The sequence below is a fragment of the Melospiza georgiana genome, chromosome 3 (genome assembly GCF_028018845.1).
Source record: "Melospiza georgiana isolate bMelGeo1 chromosome 3, bMelGeo1.pri, whole genome shotgun sequence".
Lineage (NCBI taxonomy): Eukaryota > Metazoa > Chordata > Aves > Passeriformes > Passerellidae > Melospiza > Melospiza georgiana.
Window position 1 is genome coordinate 11,765,246 of NC_080432.1, and position 18,676 is coordinate 11,783,921.

Genomic DNA, 18,676 nt, shown 5'->3' on the forward strand with positions numbered 1-18,676 from the left:
GAGCAATGCACTTTCTGTCCCTCTTTGCACTGGAGCACAGAGCCAGGCTTTGGAGCTTGGATAAACCCTGGGGGGAGCAGAAAAGTCACCAGCTCTCTTTAGGTGCCTTTCCAAAGCTCAGGGTGTGGTGGGAGGAGTGTGTGTGGTAGTCACACCAGTGAGACATTCAGTGTGGATTCTGGAAGCTGGGAGGAAAATCTGGGCTGGGTTAGCTGCCATTTCCTTTATTGAGAGCAGTCATTTTGTCAGAGTTTAGAAAAGCGGAGGGCAAATCCAGTAATGCAGAGACCCTGTAGCAGCTGCTTCTGCCAGTTTTACACCGATCAATAGGGCAGAAGACACAGGTGTTTATTATAGGATTCCAGCACTTGGAAAAATATCCCATTAAAATGCAGTAACAACTTTTATTTAAAAAAATATATGCCTCTATGCAAGATTCATTGTGAGCTGTTCCTCTCCTCAGAGCATCAAAAGCACTCCTACAACCATGGTGTATTGAAACTTGATGATTCACTGGTAAATGCAGCAGTTCAATTCCCAAACCTGTCCACAGCTCCTGCAGGTGAATAGGAGTTTCTTGTCTTGGATGATTGCTGAAGAATCTTCTTTTCAAGGAGGCATTAGTAAATAATGGTTCATCAAATGGGCTTACTAAATGAGAGTCAGATCTCAAATCAGATATTTTGCAAATGAGATTGGGTTTAAAGTATAATTAAAAGGGGTGAAAAAGTAAGTGAAAAAGTCTGCAGGCACAAATGTGGCATCAAAGTGCCTTTAACAAGGTTGTTCATTTTGGCCGTAAATGTGAAGAGCAGATTTACTTCAGCATTATTTGCAGGTCAGAGATGTCAGACCAGTCAATGTGTGCCTGTTTCATCATCAGGGATTTCAGAGTTGTTACATCAGAGGATTTGCCCTGCCCTGGGCTTGGCCACTGCTGTGCAGGGGAGCGATGGAAGTGTAGGAAGCCAGAGGCTCAGATTTGCCTCTCTGAGCCACCCCTGTGTCACCACAAGCTCTCCTGCCCTGCAGGCTGACTCCAGGACACCTGCATGGAGCTGCAGAGTCTGCTGTGCCACCCTCCCCACACAGAGCTGCTGTCCCACCTCAGTATTGGCTCACGATATCGAGTTCATCGTTGGCTGCTGTTTGGCCACTCTGTGCTGCATGGGGTTTTTTACCCTCCTCTTCATCACAGGCACCTCTCAACTTCTGCCACCAAGCCCTATTACTTCCAAGCTCCTTTCCCTGTCATTTTGCTGCTGTAGTGCAGCAGAGGTGTCTCACCACGGTCCCCCTCTGTAGCACGGGCACATTTCCAGCCTGGCAAAGGCAGGGCCAAGCCTTCATTGCCAGAAATCCTCTCCTTTCTCCTGTGTTCCCATCCCAGCCAGCAGCTGTGTGTGAGTGCTGCCTGCCACCTCTGTGTGTGGAACAGAGTCCTGGGGCTCTCCCCAGTGAAGCAGCAGAGCCAGACCTTTGCCTTTGTGGTCTCAGTGTGGGTTACAGACCATCCCTTCTGCACCTTCCACCTGGCAGACTGTGCCATGATGAATGTCGTGCCAGAGCTTTGGCTGCTCCTTTGACCTCATCTGGAAGGAGTGCAGGACTGCTTTCTTCTTTCCTTTGTAGCATTTAAAGGATCTCCGTTCAGTAGGGGCTGCATTCAGCAGCAGAAATGGAATTATTGGTGGAGTAAAAGTGTGTTCATTTTGCTGTGGTGTGGAGCACTGCATCAGGACAGCCTTGGAGGAGAGCTTCAGTGATTTACTCATTGTAGCTCCTGACTTCTTGTAGCATTTCTTGGGATTCAGGAAGTGGGTTTACGTTGTGCAGCAATGCTAACCTCAGAAAGGCTCTGAGAACTCTCAGCAAGCACGCTGAACCCCTGAATGTTCATTCTAAAATTTCACTGCAGAACATTCTTTGACCAGTGTGTTAAGCCTGGGGCATACTCAGAAATACCAGACATGGGTGAAGCCTCTAATAATTCATTAGTGTGGATTTATCCAGCTTGAATTTCTAGACCAGGTTTTCCCCATCTCAGTGGTTATAAAGAAAATGGTGTATTTACAGCCAAAGCAATAAATTATTTGTCCCTACATACACAGATATATAGGACAGGGTTATATTGAGTTCCCCTCCCTCCACCAAACCATCTGAGCACTTCTCCACGTTAATTAGTTTGGCAGATGTAATGTCCTTCATGAAATTCATGTGTCTGACTCCCTTCTGTTTGATGGCTGTCCCTGCCTGCTGGAGTAAGGGAAATGATGGCTGTAAATGATGGCTGTAATGGTGTGGGTTTCTGCCTCAGCACCCCAGCACGCTGGGAGGGGACTGCACAGCCCTGCTGCTGCTGCTGCTGCTGGGTGCTCCTGATGGAGGGTGGGGGGCTCTCAGCCCTGCAGGAGGGACACTCCAGCTCTTCCCAGGGAAGCCTCTGACAGCCCCTCTGGAGAGGCATTCCCCCTCTCCCTGCTAAAGCTGTGCTGGGCAGCCTCTGAGCAGCCTCTGAGCAGCCCCTCTGCAGGGACATTCCCTTTTCCCACTAAAGCTGTGCTGGGCAGCCCCTGAGCAGCCTCTGACAGCCCCTCTGCAGGGACATTCCCCGTTTCCCCAGAGCCCTGGTGGAGTGAAGGAAGGCCCAGCAGCCCTGGTGGCTCACGGGGAGGTGGGAAAGGCCAGCAGAGAATTGCTCTGGAGGCACCTCCAGCCCCAGGCTCCTCCTCACGGTGCAGAGCCCACGCTGATAAATTGATGCTGCGGCAGATTTTTTTTCTTCTTTTTTTTTTGCTTTTTTTTTTTGCAGTCTTAGCATAAAATGGTCAAATGATGTTCCACCGCAGAATTCAATTTCACAGTTCAGTTGGGTCCTTGATTACACTGCCAAATTCAGATTAATGTGCATTTAACTAACATGGATCAGGGACTCCTGGCTGGCAGCCAGCAGTAATAGTAGCAACCGTGAGCTGTGTAGAGTTTGCTGCTCTGTCCATCCCTGTGCACTGCCACTGAAATTGATTGATTAAATGAACTCATTGCCATAATTATTTGTAATTGTGCTACATGATGAGCCTGTGTCAAACCGCCCCCCTGCCCTGAGATGCTCCACACATTGGCAGGAGTCACACATTGTAAATGTGAAGATGTTCTTTTACAGAGGAAAAAAAATATCATTTTTGGGTGGGTCTTTTTTGTTCTACATCTTTTGGGGGTGTTTTAGTTTGGATGGAAGCAAGCAAACCATTATGTTTGTAAATGTGGAGTATTCGTTAGCCTTCAATGTAAGAAGCTTAGAGAAGCTTGAAAAATACAAAAAATAGAAAGGAACCTACAAATGAACCAGGCTTCTCATTGGGATAATTTCCTTTGCGATTTTCTCTGATTTCAGATGAAAATTAGCAGTTTTGTGACACTGCAGTTTAGTAGTGTGTCGCTGTGGAAAATTATTTAAGAAATGGTGAATTGAATTAGGCTCCTCATCAAACTCACATAAGCAGTCCCTCAGACAACAGCTGGCAGCACGGCAAGACAGGAGATGACAGGGATTTTAGGGTGCCACCACCTCCACAGGAAGGGGTTGGGTTATCCCTGAATTGCCGCAGAAAAACATAAGGCTAAGAGCTGAGAATCAAAATGCAGGTACTGGTAAGACACAGATTGGAATTTGCTGGAGGGCGAGTTTTATGGATGTGACAGGGATGGAATCTCGGAGGAAATGGCCCAGAGAGCCTGCAGGGCACTGCAGATGCAGAGCAGACACACTTTTTAAAGCATAGATCCCTTCCAATGCAGTCCATTCTGTGATTCAGCAAAGGCTCTGGAGTACCTGGACAGAAGAATGGACCTGGGATGCAGAGGAGATGTCCTGAGTGTGCTGAGGGCACTGCAGCCCCGTGGAGTGGAAATCCCTGCCCGGCCTGGGGCAGCAGTGCTGTGCTGAGCAGAGGGGGTGCAATGAGGGAGCACGCTGTGCCAGCTCTGCTGGGCCCTCCAGGGGGCTGAGATGGATGGAGGGGCAGGGCAGGGCAGGGCAGGCAGGGAGGAAGGAGGGAGCTGTTCCCAGCCTCACTGTGTGTGTGTGTGTCTGCCTTGCAGGTGGACTATGAGCGAGCGCAGCTGGTGGTCAGCCCCCCGCTCTGTGGCTCAGACACGTACCCCCGGGGCCCAGCCAAGCTACCTCAGAGCCAGGGCAAGGGCAGCTACCCCGGCGGCGGCAGCTACCAGTACCCCGTGCCGTACCACAAGGCTCCCCACGTGCCGCAGCCCGGCTCCCCGTTCGTGTCCCCGGGCTCGTACCCCAGCTCGCCCGGCCTGGCGCCCGGCACGTACCCCCCGCCCAGCTGGGGCTCGTGCTCGGAGCAGGCGCCCTCCAGGGTGTCCCACGAGCAGTTCCGCGCCGCCCTGCAGCTGGTGGTGAGCCCCGGGGACCCCCGCGAGTACCTGGACAGCTTCCTCAAGATCGGCGAGGGCTCCACGGGCATCGTGTGCATCGCCACCGAGCGCCACTCGGGCAAGCAGGTGGCCGTCAAGAAGATGGACCTCAGGAAGCAGCAGAGGAGGGAGCTGCTCTTCAATGAGGTATGGGGGCTCGGGGGGTGCCTCGGGGTCTTTGGGTTCAACAGGAGATGTGGGCCACATGCCACCATCAGGAGCCACATTCATACCTTTGCAAAGGAGGGGAGGGGTCCCACACACATCTGTGCTTGTATAAATATTGTGTTGCCATTCCAGTTTCAGCTCAGCCACTTCTCCTCCAGGCTTGAAACCTCTGGTGCTGTCCCAGGAAACAGCTGAGAGATGTATCAGCTGGTGCATGCAGTGGGTCAGCTACTCAGACGTGGCCCTGCTGCCTTTTCTGTCTGTCTCCTGGCACAGCTGATTATTCCAGGAGGGAGGATCCAAGCTAACCAGGCTATTCCAGTGTGTGTGTGCTGTATTTCTGGCATACACGTGCTTTTTGTTTCCTCCCTCCTTCCTCTCCTCACCATCAGCACTCCCTGTGCTCTGTTGATGGTACTAAGCTAAGAGCTGTGAGTCCTTTTGCATGGAATTATCTGAGTTAATTCCCACATCTCCTCTCCTGAGTGCTTGCAGCCAGCTCAGAGCCCACAGGTCTTTTACCTGTGTATGTTATTTTAAATTTCAGAGCACTGGTTTTCATTTGCCATTTTTTCACCCAGTTTGTTTGGGGCTTGACAGTACCTTCTGCAACCTACAGAGTTTCTCCTTTTTTTAACTTCTTACTCCCTTAAAGCATCTGGTGGGGTGTGTTCACTGCTGCCTTTTTGAGATCACTTGTAAATATCTGATCAATACCAAAACCACTCCCAAGGAAGCCTCCTGTGAGAATGAACCTTTTAATTCTATGTTTTGTTTCCTATACACTGTGTATTTTCCCTCAGCACAACAGATTGGATTCTTTAAAACCTTTGAAAACATCACATTTTTTAATTACAATATTAAACAGCAAACTTCAACCAGTTCTTTACACAGTGCAGGACTGTGCTGGTTATTTGGGCTTGGCTTTGCCTCTCTGGAGGCTGGGCTGGCTCTAACTGAGCATCTCTGACAGCTTGAAGCAGGTCCTGCATGCTGTGCAGCACCAAGCTGCTTCCCTGCCACGCTCCAGTCACTCGTGTCATCTGAAAATCTCCTGCAGCAGGAATGGAGTCCCTGTGTCTGTGATGGAGTCCCTGTGTCTGTCTGTGATGGAGTCCCTGTGTCTGTCTGTGGTGGAGTCCCTCTATCTGTCTGTGATGGAGTCCCTCTGTCTGTCTGTGATGGAGTCCCTGTGTCTGTCTGTGGTGGAGTCCCTCTGTCTGTCTGTGATGGAGTCCCTCTGTCTGTCTGTGATGGAGTCCCTGTGTCTGTGGTGGAGTCCCTGTGTCTGTCTGTGATGGAGTCCCTGTGTCTGTGATGGAGTCCCTGTGTCTGTGATGGAGTCCCTGTGTCTGTTTTGGAGTCCCTCTGTCTGTCTGTGATGGAGTCCCTGTGTCTGTTTTGGAGTCCCTCTGTCTGTGATGGAGTCCCTCTGTCTGTCTGTGATGGAGTCCCTGCGTCTGTTTTGGAGTCCCTCTGTCTGTCTGTGATGGAGCCTTGCCTGGCTGTGCTCTCTCTCTCATGCTTACCACTCTGACCCCCTCAGTCCCCTGAGGTCATGGGCACTGTCCTGGCTGGGCTGCCCTCACTGTGTATTGAACAAAACCTTTTACCGAAGTTCTCTGATTTTTCTTCAGCTGCCAGTGAAGTTTTTTGTTGTTTGATCTCTTGAGAATTTCTTGTTGGTATTTCTCCCATGTCTCTAACTCAGAGTAGACAAAAAGCAGTAGTAAGCCTTTTAAAAGTCTCTTTGAGTGAGTTTTCTGGGCCCTTACTCCAGCAATCTGTTGAAAATCTGTGCAAAGTACCATTTACTACGTGATAAAAAGGACTTTGATGTGTTGAGGGACTGATCAGGTCAAAAGAAGAATCTGTTGTACTGAAAGCAATTGGTAATAAAAAACCAATTAAATAAACAGGTCTGTTCCTGCAGGCTGAAATAAAACAATTACCTACTGTTTATACTCTAACAGCCAGAGATTCTTTTTCCCCCTGATGCACTTACAAGGACTGATATTTTTATGTAAATATTCTGAGGTTGTTTATGTGCTGGCGTGAGGATGAGGAGGATGTGATTCATCGCAGATCCTTCCCTCAGCACCGGTGACAAAGAAGGTCACACCAAGTGCCACTGGAGGCCGTGGCACTGGCAGCTGTCCCTTTGTGCCCCTGCAGGTGGTGATCATGAGGGATTACCACCACGAGAACGTGGTGGACATGTACAACAGTTACCTGGTGGGGGACGAGCTCTGGGTGGTGATGGAGTTCCTGGAGGGCGGCGCCCTGACCGACATCGTCACTCACACCAGGTGGGCTGGGCACAGAGAGCAGCCTGCACAGAACACACACAGAGACACTTAGAGAACACACATCCATGTATTTATATGTACCTGAACTGAGCCCATTGGTACACGCTCGCTGTGCCACCATCAGTACGCAGAGGTGCAGCTGAACTCCTGCGAGCAGCAGCATTTGCTGAACCAAAGGGAAGGAAACACCCGGGAGGGCCTGGTGGGGATGGGGATCTGCTAACACTTTGGGAAGAGGTTTAGCACCAACACAGCTCTTATCCATTACTTCCTAGAATGGAAAAAAAAAAAAGTTATTTTCCCTACTCCCTGTTTGGTGATCTGTATTTTTGGGTTTGCTGTCATAACCACCTCTGCTCTAAGGGTGATTTCTCTTCACAAAGGTTATCTGCAAACCAAGCCCAAAACATAAGGGGAAAAGTATTTTTATGTCAGAATATTTTGTGCTTATGGTGGAGCACATTCCCATATTTCAGTTAATTTCCCACCTTTAAAGTAGGAAATTGGCCAGCACAAGAGCTGCAGTGTATGGAACTGCTCTGCCTCTGCTGAAGGCAGACATTAGATTTTACAGCCCTCTTTACATCTGCTCTTTGCTCATCTGCTTCTGATGAGATGGATAAAATGAGACAGGGAAGAGGGATTCTTTATTTAATTTCTTCTTGAATGAAAGAAAATTAGAATTTCCACACCAAACCAGTGGGAGAATATTTAGGGGAGCAAGAACAAAAGCAAGGAATTATAAATGAGAAAATTTGTGTTTTCTCCCAGTTAAATGGTGCTCTTAGGTCTTACCAAGAGTTATAACACAGGTGTTTTGAGTGTTAGCTTATGTGCTGAAATAAATCACAGTATGGCAAGTATTTGCCAAACTGTTAAAAGCTCTATCTTAAATGTTTCTGACAGAAGTTTGACAGCAAACAGATGCTCCCAGGACAGCACTTCTTAAGAGCTGTCATCTATTTTTAACTCAAAACAGTCGTTTCTTAATATGCTGGGTGGTTTTTTTTTACATTGCATGACCTTCCCTCAAAGATCCTGCTAAAATACTGCAAACGGCACAAATTAAAGCAGAAATCTCCACAGGTGTTCTTTTGCTCGTGTAAAAGAGATGCTGGGGACATCGGGGATGGGGCAGTGGCACAGGGTGCCCAGCCCATCCCAGGCATTGCACTGTAGCTGAGAGAATGACCCCACAATGGGTTTTTCAGCTGTGCACAGAAATGAGGACTCTTGTTTGTTTTTCTGCTGAAATACCCAGAATATTTTTATAGGAAGGCATGAAAGTGCTCTCAAAGAGCTACAACCCAGGGTCTGATGTTTTGCCTACACAATTAAGGGTGGTTTTCCTTATATTTATTTATTCCACACCTGTTCCCATCCCAGTAGCGAAGCCTGCTTGGCAAGCAGCGAGCTTACTGTAAATAAGGCATTTCTGTGATTTTCCAGAGGGAAATTTCTGTGCTTTCCCAGAGACCCCAGCCCGTGCATACTCGGCTTTTGGCACTAATGCAGAGCTCGCTGCAGGGCCGGTCCCCAGCCTCAGCTCCCAGAATCAGGAGCAGGAGCGGCCCCAGAGGCGCTGCAGGCAGATCTGTGGTGGAGCCGGTGCCTCCCCTCCCCAGGCTGAGCTGTGCGTGTGTGCCGCCCTTGCAGGATGAACGAGGAGCAGATCGCCACGGTGTGCGTGTCCGTGCTGCGCGCCCTGTCCTACCTGCACCACCAGGGCGTCATCCACCGCGACATCAAGAGCGACTCCATCCTGCTCACCAGCGACGGCAGGGTGAGCCCGGGCTGAGGGACAGCGTGGGGCACCACGGGGTGGGAGTGACGCGGGGAACCTGGGCACGGCGGGGGACACACAGGGAACCTGCTAGAGCCTGGGAATAACTCGTGGGAGAAGCTGCATCCAAGGAACACGGACCTGGCCTCACTGGTGATTGGCATCTGTGCTGCAGGCAGAGCCCTTGGGGAGGAACTGGAGCCTCAGAGGCAGTGGCAGAGGAAGCTAGGCAGTAAGGGTGATGATCAGTGATGGGAGACCTCTGTTTGGACTGCACCACTCCTACCCTGATGCCTTCCAAAAACACTTCCTTTGTACCACACTTAGTTATCATTTACTCAGCAGTTTCTGTACATGTGCTCTGCTTCCCCAGGCTGGCTGGGAGGCTAGCATCAGTCTATGCAAATAGTAAATAATCTGCATTACTGCTGAAACCCTCCCCAGATGGTAAGAGTAGCTTTCACACTTCCAAGATGCCTGATAAAAGCTGTCCCACACTTCCATGTGTGTTACTTGCTGTGCCTTTGTGTTGTTAATGAGCGGGGGGGAAGGGCACAGAATGCTGCACAAGGCTTGCTCACTAAACAAAATGTGGTTTACACACAGAAAAAATTAGGGTTGCTCCCCTGGCCTTACACACCTGTCTAAGGCAAGACCTGAGGGTTGGACTGAGCCCAAGAGCTTTGGTTTGGCAGCAGATCCAGACTTCCCCTTCCCCAGGTAAAGCTCTTGGCTTCCAGGCCTGCTCTGAGTCCGTAGCCAAAGGCTGGCCTGTCCAATTTGATGCCCACTCACCAAGGGAGAGGGATTTTCTTCCTGCAGCAGCCACAGGCTGCTCCTCTTAATCCTGTCAAGGAAAGCCAATCCCACGTGTGTAGGAGCTGTTCAGTTGTGATTTCAGTTCATGTTGCTGGAATAACATCTGATCTGTGCTCAGGATCTGCATACAGTGCCTCATTATACTCATTACTCCAGTCCTCATTATCTGCATTGCAGATTTCTTCATGGCTGTGTTGTGCAATTATCTTTTTTTAGAAAATCCTCGTCTTTTATGTACTCCAATGAGCAATAGATATGCAAAACCTCTTGTGCTCCTACAAAAGAAGATTGGGCTGTGCTTCCAAAATATGCATTATTTCTTCCATTCTTCATCCTGTAAACTGAGAAATACATTTAGCATGGAGCACTTGGCTATTATTGGCTTTGTTTTAGAAATACCAACAATCATTTTGTAATTCCGTTAAAAATAATATCCGTAACTTTAAAAAAAAGTAATGTCTGTGCTGAATCCAAAAGTGAGTGCTGACAATAAGCCTACACAGTGCAGGGATTTATGCAGCTTCCCACTCCAGCTGTCCTGGGGCTGTTTGGGCTCCCTCTGTATCCCCAGACACGGAGTACTTGGTGGGATACACAGCCTGGGGACCTAGGGCGTGGGTCACCATTGGACTGGGCAGGGATGGAGAGTAGGAAAATGTCCAGGAATATCCCTTGGAAAGCTTCCAGGCCTCCAAGTAAGTACTTGGAGAGGTAAAAAAAAAGATTTTAGCCTTAAGGATCAAGCTGTTTCTGGAAGGGGTGATGCCACCAACCCTCAGAGCAGCTTGTTGTGGAACTTTCAGCTTGGCATTGTACAGTGACAGAGAGGGGGAGGTGATAATTTTCCATAATTTTTGTTGTTAAAAAAAAAACAGTCATAAAAGTGTGAGCCAGGCACATGATGCAGCAGGAGCTGCTCTCGGGAGTGCTCGTGTATCCCATAATTTCTGTTTCAGGTCACTGCCACAGCTGCTCAAGGACAGCAGTGATTCCTGAGCTGCCAGCAAAGGGACCAGGTTCACTCTTGGGCAAGGAGTGCTGTAGCCTCCCTGCCTCCTCCAGCTCTGCTCTCCTGCTGCCCAGAGAGGGAGCTCCCTCAGTGACAGCCCCGTGGGAGGTCCTGGGCCTGGCAGACCCTTGGAAGGGTTTTATTTTCTATGGGTGATAAAAAGGAGTGGGGGGAATGGCACTTGTTCCCCACATTTTCTGGCAAACCCAGAGATTGTACAAACTGGTGTGAGCCACAGGAGGGGTGGGTGTCACTTGGAATATGTGTATTACTGGATATCACACATATATAACTACAAGCATGGGGGTCCTGTTTGGAATATTGTGTTTTCCTTTTATTTTTAACTGTGATAAGCCATGTATCACCTCCCCATCCTTTGCTGGTGGAGAGGCAATGGGCTGTGACAGATGACATCAGGAATGAGCACCAGTGGCACCCCCCTCCATCTCCCCTTCTCTTTAATGTGCTGTGTGTTCCCGAGACTGGGCTCCCATCCCAGCCCCTCCTCCAGAGCCGGGCTGCTGCCCTGCCCAGGAAAGCACTGCAGCCCCACTCCTGTCCCTGTGCTGCAGCTGTGCCTGGGAGGGCTTTGTCCTCTCACTCAGGAGGGGCTTTTTCTTCTTCTTTCCACAGATAAAATTGTCTGACTTCGGCTTCTGTGCCCAAGTGTCAAAGGAGGTCCCCAGGAGGAAGTCCCTGGTTGGGACACCCTATTGGATGGCACCAGAGGTGATATCCCGCCTGCCCTACGGCACTGAGGTGAGCACAGGACACTGCAGAGGGCATTCCCAGCTCCCTGTGGCACTGAGGTGGGCACAGGACACTGCAGAGGGCATTCCCAGCTCCCTGTGGCACTGAGGTGGGCACAGGACACTGCAAAGGGCATTCCCAGCTCCCTGTGGCACTGAGGTGGGCACAGGACACTGCAGAGGGCATTCCCAGGAGGGGATATCCCAGGTGAGCACAGCAGGCACTGCAGGAGGGATAGCCCAGCCCCTGGAGCTGTGTCAGAGCTGTGCAGGTCAGGAACATTTGCACAGCTGTGCTAAATAGCAGTGATTCAGTTCACCCCAGAGTGCAGCACTGTGCCTGGTTTGGAAGTGTTTCCGCAGGATGCAGTTATTTAATAACAGCTCCATTTAGCACTCGCAGCAGTGCAATGCTTTACACATTTTGCCCTGGGGTGCTGCAGGGAAGGGAGCTGCCCTCACTTGCACACTGTGGAAGGCCCTGTGCTGCTGTTAGACAGCGAGCCTGCAGGCTGGAGCTGCACTCACGGGCGTGCGCTGCTGCCTGTGCCAAAGCAGCGGGCTCCTCACACACCCCCTGCCCAGCCCGGTGCCACCAGTGTGTGCCAGGGCCCCTCTGCTCTCATCCTGCCCTTGCCCCCTCCGGAGGAGAGCCAGGGGAGCACCCGGGGCCAGCTGGGAGGGCTGCACTGCCACCCTCTGTGGTTGGACTGCTCTCCATCCATGGGCTCCTTCCCTGCCGTCACTGCTGCCATCAGCTGGGACACGGGGGTGGGAAAAGCCCCTCTGTGGGAGCTGTGTCAGGCACTGCCTGATGTTCTGGGAGAGGCAAGGCACGCATTTCACTGGGAGCCTTCAGAGGAGCCCAGCAAGGAGGGTGCTCTGCAGTGCCACAGCCCGTGCATGGGCAGCTGTGAGTCACAGAGGGGACCGGTGACAGTGACACAGCCACCCTGCGGGGACAGGGCTGCCTCTGTGCCTCTGCCTGGGGACACAGCTGCTGCAGAGCTAGGGCATGGGATGGTCACACACAGCCTCGCTGCACGTACCTGCACTGAACACATCTACAAATACTGATGTACCCAGGGAAGGGAGTGAGCTGAGCAGGAGCTGCTCCATCCTCACACTGCTCTGGCACGGCACAGCAAGAGCGCCCTGCTGGCACTGCTCTCCACCCAGGATCTGTGCTGTTGGAGAAGACATTCCAGAGATAATAGCATCAACTATTATTAGCCCATTAATAGCTTAGGAGGATTATAAAGTGGCTGAACTTAGGGCTGCATTAAGTTTCCCCACCAGAAGGGAAAGGGGAAAAAAAAGGATTTAAACTAGAGGATAGTGTTGGCAAAAGAGCAAAAGCAGAATGAACTGGCCCTGGCAGTATTTGGGCTGGCAAATGACAGGAATTACAGTCATCAGAGGATTCTGGAGCAGCTCTGCAGCAGGCCAGGACTAAGAATAAAAAAAAAGGTGTTTTTGAGCTAGAGCTGAATCACTTTCCAAAGGTGTTACATAATGTGCTACCTGTGCTGGCTGTAAACAAGGCTGGCTGTAGTGAGTGCTTGCATTTGCCTCGGGCTCTGGAATGGAGTTCCCATAGTCCTTAAGCTCCAGGGGAACAGAGTAAGTGATTCCAGAGCAGTGAAGTGTACCCTGCTCTCCAGCAGCTGCAGGGCAGCCTGGGGGGTGCTCAGTGGGTGCAGGTCAGTGCAGCTGGAATGCAGGGCAGCAGGACACAGCCTCTCCAAGGGTGCAGCTTTCAGTGGGCAGCACCCGAGGCAGCTGCAGAGCCCGGTTTGTGAGCCCCTGCCGGTCTGGGCTGTCAGGCCCTCACTGCTAGAAGGAAAGCCGTGGCCGGCTGGTAAAAACGAAACATGGATGGTGCTGGTGCTGGCTGGGCAGGCGGCAGGAGCCAGTGCAGTGCCAACAGTGCCCCTGAGCCCCGGGCTGTTGCAGGTGGACATCTGGTCCCTGGGCATCATGGTGATGGAGATGATCGACGGGGAGCCGCCGTACTTCAACGAGCCGCCGCTGCAGGCCATGCGCCGCATCCGGGACAACCTCCCGCCCCGCGTCAAGGACACGCACAAGGTCAGCCTTCCCCGGCCCTGGCAGGGGCCCTGCGGGCACACCCTGCGTGTCCAAACCCTCACTGTCACCTCCAAGGGCCACTGGAGCAGTGGTGCCACACAGGGCTCCTGGGGGGGCGGGGGGAAGAGAGGCCGAAGCCATCGGTCACGGCCTTGTTTGTGCCTGACCCTGGCGCTGCTTTTGCAGCCAGAGACGGCAAAGGGAGCTGGGCACAGCCCCAAGCTCCCTGTGCTTCCCAGCCTGCCCGAGGACCAGGGCAGCCCAGCTCACTGCCCTGCTGCAGATGGGTTGGTACACCCATGTGAGGCACCAAAGCCTTTGGGCCCCTCCCAGTTAGGGGGTATTTCCATCAGCCCTCAGCCTAGCTTAATGCTGTTCTGTACCCCAGGGACACCCAAACACTCCAAACGCCAGCACTGACCCAAAGCCCTTCTGCTGAGCACAGTGTCCCGTTTGTCCCCAAGAAAGCAGCATGCCCAGAGCAGCACAGCTGCAGGGGGTGTTTGGCACCCCAATGCCCGTGTGTGTTTCAGGTCTCGGCAGTGCTGCGGGGCTTCCTGGACTCCATGCTGGTGCGGGAGCCCTCGCAGCGAGCCACGGCGCAGGAGCTGCTCCGACACCCCTTCCTGAAGCTGGCCGGGCCCCCCTCGTGCATCGTGCCCCTCATGAGGCAGCACAGGCACCGCTGAAGGGCTGCTGGGGAGGGGCAGCGCAGAGTCCGGCTCGTGGCGTGCGGGATCGCAGGCAGGGAGGAGGAGGAGCAGCAGAGCCTTGAGGAGGAAGGCAGCCCTGAGAAACGCTGCCGTGTGTACAGAGAGCCCCGGGGCAGGCAGCGCTCCCTGCTCCGCCGTGCCAGGGACAGGAGCAGGCCGGGCACCACGGCTGCCAGGCAGGGCGCACCCAATGCCAGCCTGGGCGAGGCGGCACGGAGCCAAACAGCTGAGCTTCACCGCAGGCTGAGGCACTTCTGGCTCAGAAGAACACTTTTCTGACAAACAAAGCACTTTTTATCTTGGCCAGAGCAGCGCAATGTATTTTGCAAGAAGTTTGTAATTTTCTGTACAGTACGTTTTGATAACTTGCAGTACTTTGTCATGTACCTGTTGTGTTAGTTAAGTAATAAGTGTAACTTAGAGAATTTGAGAAGATAAAGTTTCCTACTTTTTTAAACCCTTTTGAAAACAGGAGAAAAAAAGAAAAACAAAAAAAAAAAAGAAACCACAGCCACCTTTATGAAGTTGTAAGGTTTTGTAGAGTTCCCACGGGGTGAGCAGGGGGCTGATCCTGCCCTGACGGCCGGTGGAAGCGCCTGGCTTGGGGCACTGGGTGACAGAAGCAGCCCAGGCCAGCCCTGCCCCTGGCTGGGGAGCAATGCCCCTGCCCAGCCTTGGCCCAGGGGCCTCCCGGGCTGGCCTGAGCCCTCTCTTGCCGTGCCACCACACCTGCTCTGCCACCACAGCAGCCTCCGTGACTACTGTCACGCTCTGGCAGGGGACAGGGAGAGCAGCAGCTCCTCCTGCCAGCCCAGAGGGATCCCCAGAGCTCAGGCAGAGCCCTGGGATCAGTTGGGATGGGATGAGCTGCCAGCGTTTGCCAGAGAGGAGGAGTCGTGCTGCTGTCTAGACCTTTCTGAATGTTGATGCAACAGTTGACTACTGCGGTACAATTTTGTGTTATTTGTTGGATGACTTTGCATGTTAACTGTAGGCCTAAATAGATTTGCCTTTAAAGTTTTTAGAAGTGCTTCATAATTATTTCGATGAGAAACTAATTTTATTTATTAACGATGAGTTGGTTTTAATTCTGTATAATACAAAAGCCATGTTTTTCAAGTGTTTTTTTTCTTACTGACCTCATTTTATGGTATCTTTAAGAACCACAAAGCTAACTTTGTGAAAACACAGTTTCTTTCTTTTTATGAAATTTCATAGTTAATAAATTAATTATTTATTGTAGTAAATTATAACCAAACATCTAAACCTGGCAGGAGCTGTTGCTTAAAGATCTTCTTCTGGGAGAAAAGAGTTGCCAGTAGTAAAGAAGCTCCTTAAGTTCTGCCCTTAAATAATATTTGGAGGGAGAGAAGCAATTTAAAAATAAAAAAGGAAGAAGGAGATAAGGATGACCTGGAACATGGAAGAGCTGTTCTTACATCAGTGTCTTACCCCAATGCTCTCTCCCTAGCCCTGTTTGCACATTTGAAGAAGATGCTGAAGAAAACGTTTGGCTCCCAGAGCCCACCCAGCAGGGAGCACCCCCAGCCTCCCAGGGCTCTCTTTTGTAGTCTTGACAACTCAGGAAACCAGGCTGCCCCAGTCCAGGCAACGGCACAACTTAGTACTAGCTACAGAATTACCTTTTGTAACCATCTTTGGATAAAAAGGGGGTTGGTGGGAGTTTTTTCTTCAATATTCAGCACATTTTAGGCTGTACAAGTGAAGAATTTTCTGCAACTTTCTTATCATTAGATACTTTAAGCAGTGTTCATCGAGTTTACTGAGAGTTTTGTCAATTTCAAAGGGGTTTTTTGTGAACACCAGCTACTGGTGAAACAAATGCACATGCAAGTTCAATAAATTCATTAATAAACACTTCAAGTTTCAGTGTGGTTTGTTTTTTCCCCCCATGTGTTTTTTCTACTTTATAGATTTGATTCAGTCTCACAGTACTGGACCAAGCAGATAACAAAGGAAAAAAGTGTTCTTATAATATCTACTATTCTTTTACATGTATATATTATTCTTATTATATTATAATATATATATAACAAAGAAAAAAGTGTTCTTATATATAAACACGCAAGATACACATACATACATATAAATAGTGATTTGTAGAGCTGCCCTAAGTGATTTCTAAGTGTCAGTGCATTCCCACCTCCCTTTCTCTATCCCCTAAATAATCCCTGATTACACAGCCCCAGTTTTAGCTCCCAGCTGTTGGTCTCTCACACCTACAGTTGTTCCCAGTTTCCCCAGCAGCACCAGTCAGCTGATGAATCCACAATGTTATTTGCTACCTCCCAGTCTTACAGGTGAGGATTTCTATTACTTTTGGTTTCTGACATCAGTAAATACTTCCAAATACATTTAAAAATGTAATGCCATTGCCTAAAAACAAACAAATAAGGATGTGAAGAGCATCCATTCCCTCAGAAGCTGAGGCTGATACTCCAGTGAAATGATTGCCACCTGTCACTAGGGAATGGTGGCTGTTTCTGAGCTCACACGTCTAAAACTACTCCCAAATACTCCTCACCGTGGGAGCACAGGCCAGGACGTTTCCTGGTTATGTCAGCCCCCTCCTCAGCAATAGAGCAATAATTTATAATTAAAGTTCTAATCACAAGTACTCTGTAAGTCATTAGCAGCTGCTTTAGTAAGTGCCTAATTATTACAGGTCCTTGCAGAGCTCAGGAGGGTGATAAGGTATATTTATCCACCTTCTGCTGCTGTGTTCATAAACATCTAGAAAGCAAAGCTTTCCATTTGCAGCTCACCCATAAAAAGCCATCAATAAATGAAAGCTAAATACTAAATTATTATCACAACAAAGTGCTGCCATCCTGAAGATGCTGCTGCAGTTTGACAGGCAGGAGGGAAGTTGGACATAATCTCTCTCATAAATAATTTTTTATAAATAGGCTTGAAAAGCTTAAAGCAATGGAGAATTCAGATCAATTTTACTAAATGTGAACAAAAGGATGGGGAGAATGAAAAGATTTTAAAAGGTTTTCATCCAAAAGCTTAAATAACATTTTTTTTCAACCAAGATGCATCAGTCTGGGACACAAACTGTCCCTGACATTAAATTACTGTTTCTTTTTCCTTTCTTCCCCAAAAAGCAAAACCATTTCAGTTCAACCAAAAAATATTTTCTGTCAGTTCAGAAAATCAAGAAATTAATTATTGCATTCCTGTGTTCCCAATAGCTTACAGACACACTCACCCCCTGAAGGTGAAGGCAGGTGCTTCCTAAGGGAAGCCCTCACGTGCCAGGAGAAGCAGCAGAAGCCCTTCAGGCAGGCACAGGAGCAGCTTCAGCTTTTGGGCAGTGTCCCCATCCAGTGGCCACTGCCACCACCGTCTGTGAGTCCCTGACAGGGTCAGTGCATTAAGGGCAGGTCACAGAGGCCAGCACAACCAGCCTTTGTCCATCTCACATCCACACAGATGTTTGGGAGCAGCTCCCTGTCCAGCAGGCAGCGCTCACAGGAGGAGGCACAGCAAGGGACTGCCACCACCTGGCCAGGGCACAGCTGCCCCAGAGCAGCCTGGGCACGGTGTCCCCAGCCACTGCCTCTGCTTGCAGGCACACCGAGCAGCCCAGGCAGCTCCACGAACTCCCCCTTCCCAGGGAGGAAGGCAGCCAGGTGGGGCTGCCCTCTCAGTGACTGGGAGGGCTCCAGGGGGGCATTCTCCCATCTCTCCCACAGCCCCTGGCCAGAACGGCCTCTCCAGGAGACACATGGCAGTGGAGGGGCTGCTCTGGCATCTGCAGCTCAGCTGTTGGCTTCCTTTTTGTGTTTGCCTGTTCTTTGGGAGGTCACAGTGGCAGATGTGCCAGGCTGATGGGAGCCGGCTGGGAGTGCCTGTCTGGCCCCAGGGCAGACAAGGGTGAGGCAGGACAAAGCTCCTCTCTATTAAGGATGAACCTTTAATCCTTTTATTCACCCTCCTGCTACCTCTGGCTTTTTCTAACTGCCTCTAAATGAACCTTTTCTTTTCTTTTTTAATTACCAGCTTCTTGTAGGCAGTGGCACTTGGTCAGTCTAAAGCTCACCCAGGACCCTTTCAGTGCAGTTCTAAAGGAAAAGGGCAAAGCCACTATCATTGTTAGTGCCATAATTTTGCTTTTTGCATCCAAATGAGAAAACAGCTGAGCATAACACAGAAATGAGACCAGGAATGAAGCAGGACTAAAGGAAGGCTTATGCTGCATCCACCTTCATCAAAAAACCCATACATTTTGGAGGAGACTACAGCGTTAAAGAACAGTTAAGTTTCTTCTCTTACCTTTTTCCAACATTGAAATTACTATTTCTGATTGAGTTTTAAGCTGAAAGAAAACAATCAGGCCTCTGAATTAAATCAGTTTAAGAACAAGTTAGTGTTTTCCACACCCTAAATTGACACAAGGCCTGGCCTAACTCCTGCTGAGGTAACACTGGAGCCAAGGGGAGTCAGAGGGCTCAGTGGGAATTGGACTATACCAGAATAAAACACATCATTGCCCACACAACACAATGGAAAAACAACCAAAAGATAGAAGAAAATTAGGGACAACCAACAAATCAGAGAACACTGAACCA

At 50.2% G+C, this 18,676-nt stretch overlaps 1 protein-coding gene across 3 annotated transcripts in view; it reads left to right on the forward strand.

Moving 5' to 3' along the window:
• PAK5 (p21 (RAC1) activated kinase 5) overlaps nucleotides 1-15,968 on the forward strand; it is a 148,852-nt gene extending 132,884 nt beyond the window's left edge. For 2 of the 3 annotated variants that reach the window (XM_058021734.1, XM_058021735.1), the window contains exons 4-8: nucleotides 4,102-4,584; nucleotides 6,781-6,914; nucleotides 8,571-8,697; nucleotides 11,159-11,284; nucleotides 13,231-13,892. In XM_058021734.1, the coding sequence (XP_057877717.1) occupies nucleotides 4,102-4,584; nucleotides 6,781-6,914; nucleotides 8,571-8,697; nucleotides 11,159-11,284; nucleotides 13,231-13,785 (1,425 nt within the window). In that variant the 3' untranslated portion in view covers nucleotides 13,786-13,892. The other variant, XM_058021736.1, reaches the window with a different exon arrangement.
• Nucleotides 15,969-18,676: the final 2,708 nt, after the last annotated feature.